Source organism: Aethalodelphis obliquidens, unplaced genomic scaffold (genome assembly GCF_003676395.1).
Source record: "Aethalodelphis obliquidens isolate GAN/ISIS:26980383/991018 unplaced genomic scaffold, ASM367639v1 scaffold21, whole genome shotgun sequence".
In the NCBI taxonomy this organism is placed as follows: Eukaryota; Metazoa; Chordata; class Mammalia; order Artiodactyla; family Delphinidae; genus Aethalodelphis; species Aethalodelphis obliquidens.
The window spans coordinates 341,269-348,128 of NW_020837965.1; the positions used below are offsets into that span (position 1 = coordinate 341,269).

Consider the following 6,860-nt stretch of genomic DNA (forward strand, 5'->3'; position numbering starts at 1 on the left):
AGTAGGAATTTGGTTTTTCCCTTCCAAACGGGAAGAACATTTTTAGGAAGAATTTTTGTCTTGGAGAATTTAACAGTGTCGCCCAAGGTTGTATCTTTAAGGGTGGTTCATTTTCTCGGACCCTTTGTTACTCAAAGTAAAGTACTAGGAGTCCTAAGAAATGTTCTGTTCTTATACTGATTATACTGATTAAGTTCAGCATTAATTTGATTTCAAAGCTAAGAACAGTGGTTAAAACTTGTTTACAGAAATGCATTTTGGAAGAGAAAAATATTGTAAAACATGTAGTGAATGTTTCTTCAGTTTCTGATTCAGCCAATGAGAAACTGCCATTAATCACTTCTCAATAAACATGAGATCCTGTTAAGCATCAAAAAAAAAAAAAGAGTCTTGCTCACTTTCATGGTTTGGAATACCCCTTGATTTCTGGGCCTGATATAACTTTTGAAATAGTTTTCTAAAAAAATCCTGTTGGCATCTGAATTAATGACTGAAGCATTAATTGATTGCTAAAGCAAACCCTGAAATTTAACGCTTGGCACACACCACAAAGAGCTGATTTATCCAATGCATACTGAGGTATCCTTGGGAAGTGGTTTTAAGGAGCAGGAACAGTGACAATGATAGAATTAGTGGTCATGAGTCACTAGGACAAAGTGGCATTCAGCAGAAAAGACAGAAGCAGTTGTCACATCTGTGGGATAAGTAGAGATGGATTATATCTTGTGTGGTGTGGGATAAATGAGAGGCTCAGCAAAGCTTCACAGAGAGGCCTCACCCACTGGCATTTATGTGGGGCTGTGTTTGACGACGATCAACCAAAGGGTGAATTATTTTTGACCTATTTCCCCATACAAGAGATCCTCTTCCTTGGAAGATCATCTTTACACACACTAATGTTCCCTTCCTTCAAGTCATCAGAAAAGGGGAAAATTTTTAGAAATCAGGTCTAAGCTCTTATTCCAGAGAAGCATTTCACAGTTAGAACAGTGACCTCAAAAATAAAATTATGAAGAGCAAGTGAAAATCTGGTTTCAGAATTACACTAGGAGTCTCCCTATTAACTACTTAACAGGGGATAATGGTCCTGTGAAAGATTTTAGTTACATAGTGTTCCAATCCCAGGGATCTGATCTGAGCAAAGTTGGCAGTTGGAGTTGGTCAAGAATAAAGGGCAATTACTCAGGATGGACTGAGTCCAGAACAAACTCATTTCTAACGGCCCATGGTAGGCATGACTACAGCAGGTGAGGAAAGAGAAGCATCTTCTTCTTTCCACTGTGAAGTGACAGTTTTTAGCTGAGTGTAGAACTGGATGCCCTAAAGAGAACAAAGAAAGAAAAAAAAAAGAGAGAAAGAGGGAGTTATCATATATGCCTGGGGGTTTCATGATTCCTCTTTTAATCACTTTTGAAGGAGATGCTATGAAATGCTATTCACGTTCCTACTGGAGGAATAGGTGCAACCAAAATTAAATATATTGCTCATGAGATAATTTATGTAAAACATTTAGCATATTACCTGGCACATCTAAATGGAAAAATTGAACAAGGTAAACTATTAAACTTGTATTTATATTATAAGAATAGGCTTGATTAAAAGAGAATAGACTGCAGATCTAACACATAAAATTACTAGCAAGCTAGAAGGATACTGTTAGAAAAAAACACACCAGCTTGATTAAAATACTCTTCTAGAATTATTAGACAAAATCTGGGCAATGTTAATATAGTGAAAACAACTTTAGAGATTATTACATACTTCCAATATAAGATACAACTGAAGTTTACATTTTATTATGTAAGAATGATACTTTTATGTCTTCTTTCCAGAGTGCAAAATAGCAATTTAAGTACCTAAGGATTTAAGACTTCAAACTGTATATAAGGTCAGTCTTTTACTCTAAGAAGCCTCACTCACCAGAGTAACTTACAGTAATTAAACAAAGACATAGCAGGAAAAAAACTCCAAAACTGACAAACTATTTTAAGCAAGAGTTTTACTCTGCTTCCCTTGAAAGAAATTTTTAATAGTATCAAACTAGTCAATTTTACAAAAGCTGTGACTAATGCACAAACTGGATAATCCACCTCCAAACAGTGTTTCTTAACCAGCTGGCTACACGGTCAGAGCCTGCTGTGTAATCCCACTGTTAATTTATTATTAACCTATAAAAGGGAGACCTGTATAGAAAATAAGTAACTTTTTACTGAAGGTCCCAAGATGGCTGTATTTCTGTGGGACTACAAAGAACTTTCACTAGCCCATTTGTCCAACACGTATTTGGGTACTTGCTCTGTGCCACGTTCTGCAGATAAGTAAATAATAATTACAGTGTGATGAGAGCTTCTTAACATGGCTTAAATAGTCCTACTACATGACTTGCCTCTGCCTACCTCTCTAACCTCATCTCTTACCACTATCTTCCTTACTCACTCACTGTGCTCCGCCCATTTCTGCTGTTTGAACATGCCATGCCTGTTCTTGCTTTAGGATATATGCACCAGTTGAAGGATGTGATAATAGTGGTAATTTGGTTCCAGATCTGCTCTATTTATTTATTTTTTGTTCGGTGCTGCATTTATATAATTTTTATTATAGAATAGTGTTTAATATACAGAAGGTGCTCAATAAAATTTTTAGTAAATGAGTAACTATTACGGGAGCAATGTGTGCAGTGGGAGCACATGAGGACATACCCAACCCAACACTGAAGGGGATGGTGATGGTCAGAGGTGATTTTCTGGAGGAGTCCACACTTTAAACTGGGGGTTAACAGTCAGATGAAAAGGGGGGAGAAACGGGGGATACAGGAAGAGAGGGTCACAGGCAGAGGAGAGGACATATACAAAGGCTTGGATTTACTCATGCTCTTTCCCAAAAACTCTGTTGCCTTGAGTTATTCAGGAATTGGCAAAATTTTGTTAACTTTTATATCTTTTCTAGGGAAACTACTGACTTGTTCCTGAATATGTTCAAGAAAGTTTCTTAGAGGAAAAATATATTTTTTAAAGTCACCTGTTTGCCATAGAAATTGGTGTCTCCCCTGAAGGAAGCTCGAGAGCCAGTGAATGAGAACATTGGCAAAGGCACTGGAATGGGCACATTCACCCCAACCTAAAGCAGAACAAATCCATGTCAAATACTAAGAAAAACAAAGGAACTTTCCATTCAGAAGCCCAAATGCTTGGCATCAGAGAGACCAATTTTAACTACCCACCTTCCACCCGATCCTGCATCCCATGAGCTTTTATTCCTGAGGGAGATCAGAGGGGCAGTGACTGATCGCTGTTTACCTTCTCCCCTTACATAGGAAACAGTAAATGGCTACAAGAATATCCTAAGAATTCTGTTCACAAACCTGTCCGACATCTACCAGGTGGGAATATTTCCGAGCAGTGGCTCCATTGGTGGTGAAGATGGCAGTTCCATTTCCATATGGGTTGTCATTTACGATCTTGATGGCTTCATCCAAAGTGTCTGTTTCCAGAACTACAAGAACTGGGCCAAAAATCTCCTCTTTGTAACAGGTCATATTTGGCTGCCAGGAGTGATGTAGCAGAAAAGAAGTCAGTATTTTTTGCTTATTTGGTACTTTATTACCCACTTGCTTAATGAACAGCTTTTATGTTAGTAATAATCTCTTTTCATTTTAAATCACCTATTAAAAAAGGTCCTTTCTTGCTGTGTTCCATCTTCCAAGCTACCAATCATAAATAACTTGAAATTCCTATTACTGTAACTATATAACTACACTCCTTTTCTTTAAGCACTGTATTTTTAGGTCTCATGACCCATCACTAGCTTCCTGTTTTATGCCTGTATTACTTGTTTATCCAATTGTTATCTTACTGAAAACTACTTGAAAATTCATTTTTTTAATAAATCAAATATATATTAAAAACACCACAGGAGAATTTTTCTATTTAAAGAAATCCTGTGCTAAGTTTTCTGTAACATAAACAATCTATTCTCATTTGTTCCTTTGCCTCCCAAATGAGTCTGTACATCTTTATTTTGGTATCAGGTCACATTAAACATTGAAAACATCTTTTACCACTGCAGCTGGTCAGCTGTGTTTGTTGCTGATAAGTGGATTTTTCCTCAATGACTCTGTGGCAAGAAATCTCATAATTTCCACTACACTTGGATTCAGCTCTTGACTATTCAGGATTATAATAGGATTAGTGGGGAGATCTGAATTTCAAAAAAACTCCTCAATATAGTCATTGAGGAGTCATTGTCATTTTAGCTGAGCAACTTTCAGTTTTGATAAATAAAAATTGACACCAATTCTTTTTCTTTTGTCACTTTCTGGTGAAGATGTAGGTTTTCAATAACCATTGGGGGCTGATATATTGATGGAGACACTGCAATAGCTATAAGCTAGGCAGTAAGAAGGAGCGGGAAGAAGAATTTAACATTAAACAAGTAAGAAGTATAACGTAAGATAGGAACTGGCAAAATAATGGCCTGTGAGCTGGAGTGGCTTGCTGCCAGTTTTTGTACAGCCCACAAGCAAAGAATGGTTTCTACAATTTTTAAATGGTTGAAAAAAATCAATCATGACACCTAAAGCTATATGAAATTCAAATTCCATTGTCCATAATTAAAGTTTTATTGGAATAAAACCACACCATGTTAATGGCTGAGTCGAGTAGTTGTGACAGAGACTATTTATCCCTGCAAAGCCAAAAATATTTACTCTTTAGCTCTTAAGTTATCCAACCACTGGTATAGTGGAAAGAGGTTGGAAGTCAGGAGGGGAGACTCATTCAGACTTGAGATAAAATAACTGAGGAATTCTGGCAAGAGATGAGGTCTCTAGTCATTAAGTGTCTTCATTTATAAATTAGATGAATGAGGTGCCTTTAGCTAATTTCACAAAATTATATATTTGCAAAATAAATAATCCAGAGTTGTTCACCTTGGCATTTGAGATGATGGTTGGCCCAACAAAGTTCCCATTTTCATAACCTTTGACTTTAATATCTCGCCCATCAAGAAGGATGGAAGCTCCTTCCTTTGTTCCACTATCAATCAGATTGCAGACTCGCTCTTTTGCCTGGGGGGTGATCAGAGGGCCAAGATCAGCTCCAGGCTGGTCTCCTGTAGAACAACACAGAAGTATTTAAGGTCTTCATTAACATAAATTATGAGTGCTAAATAAAGATGAATCAAAATGACAAGTAGTACAGTACAAAGAGAGACAATGGAAAGAATAAACATGATTGCTCCCACTGGACAAAGCCAACTCGAAAATCAAGAGTTTAGTGCCACAGATGCAAAGTCTAAAGAAGCCGGGCAGATAACTGGTTACCTGCATTGACTCTCAGCTTTTTGGCACGCTCTACCAGCTCCGGCAGCCACTTCTTAGCTTCTCCCACAAGGATCGCTGTTGAAAGAGCCATGCAGCGCTGACCAGCGGCTCCAAATGCTGCCCCAACGAGCTGGTTCAGAGTATTTTCCTTATTGGCATCTGGCATGACTACCCCATGGTTTTTGGCTCCCTAAGGAAATACAGAAAGTACATGAATCTTCCTTGGCAAAATACAATTTGGCTAAGAAATTAAAGAACCTGAGATTTCAGATGAGAATTTAAGGAAAGGGCTCGAGAATTTATCCTGTGTTGCTTTGAAAATAGATTTATTATCATTTTGATATTGCTGAAGTACTGGTAACACTGAGTAAGTCTCCAGGTTACTTTTGCTTCACTTCCTCAGCTGAAAAGCTGATAGGTGTTTATTTAGATCAAAACCATTATCAAACGCCCCCCCACAAAAACAAAACACTGCCTCAATCACGTTCGGTCAAATTGACAGGCTAAACACTGCATCCAGGAGCCAAGGACAACTCCCTTCTCTTTCCTAAGTTAGCTAGGAAAGAATTTGTTGTTTGTCAGAGGTTCCAGTTATATGAAGAGCAATGTAAACATAGAGCTGCCAGTAGCCAGCTGAAAGGCAAAATAGGAGGTAGGGCTCCTGATACACAATTTCCGGAAAGAAATTCCCCCAATTGGCTTGCTTCTAGATACACAGCCTCATAAACTTCTATGTGGGACTGACATATGGTCATTTCCACATGTTTCCAGGTACAGCTATAGTTGAGTACATAAATAGATACCATGTCTGCTACTTAACTGTATCCCATTACACATAGTATAATGTTAGACACAGAATACATTCAAGAAATATGTAGTGAACTGGGAGGGGCATAAATCAAATTGGCCAAAACACATCCAGCCATGAAAAGAAACAAATGGGCATATCATGAACAGTCTCCAAGCCTATACATAGGTGGCTACCCTTTCTGCAACATTAGTGGAAGGGTAAGAAAGTAGCAACTGGACATTATATTTAGTATCAAAGAATTGCCAAGTATTTGGCGAGGAGCTAGTCACTAAGGAACAGCAAAACTATGCAGCCAAGTAAACCACACTCATATATCATACAGGGATATCTGGCTCTTTCCAGAGCCTTAAATAGTCTGGGCTCTTAGGGAAGATCATATCTTTGACATTAGTAGTTAGGATACGCCTTAAAGGCAGGAAGGATGGGGTCTAGCTGGAAGAATGGTTGAAGGAAGAAACAGGGCCAGAAGCAGAACTTGGCAGTTACTGCTGAAGCCCAGAGAATTTGAATATCATTCTTAAGGAGAAATGTGACTTTATCATCAAGATTACCTGGTTAAGATAAAAGGTAATTAAAGTGACAGAGAATAAAACTCATCACACTGTTCATGGTTAAAGGGAAGACAACCAGGATGAATTGTGAATAAAGAAACACTGGCATTAGAGTGGGATGAGTGGCCCCTCTGCTGAGGGGCTTTTTCTAGGTAATTTTAATACATATAACAGAATT

The 6,860-nt window shown here is 38.0% G+C and overlaps 1 protein-coding gene across 3 annotated transcripts in view; it reads left to right on the top strand.

The window, feature by feature from the left end:
- Window positions 1–4,915, top strand: part of BBOF1 (basal body orientation factor 1) — a 41,431-nt gene extending 36,516 nt beyond the window's left edge. For 2 of the 3 annotated variants that reach the window (XM_027119955.1, XM_027119954.1), the window contains exon 12: window positions 3,314–4,915. In XM_027119955.1, coding sequence (XP_026975756.1) covers window positions 3,314–3,559 — 246 coding nt within the window. In that variant the 3' untranslated portion in view covers window positions 3,560–4,915. Of the gene's footprint in view, window positions 1–2,946 lie in introns of all 3 variants that reach the window. The other variant, XM_027119957.1, reaches the window with a different exon arrangement.
- The last annotated feature ends 1,945 nt before the right edge of the window (window positions 4,916–6,860 follow it).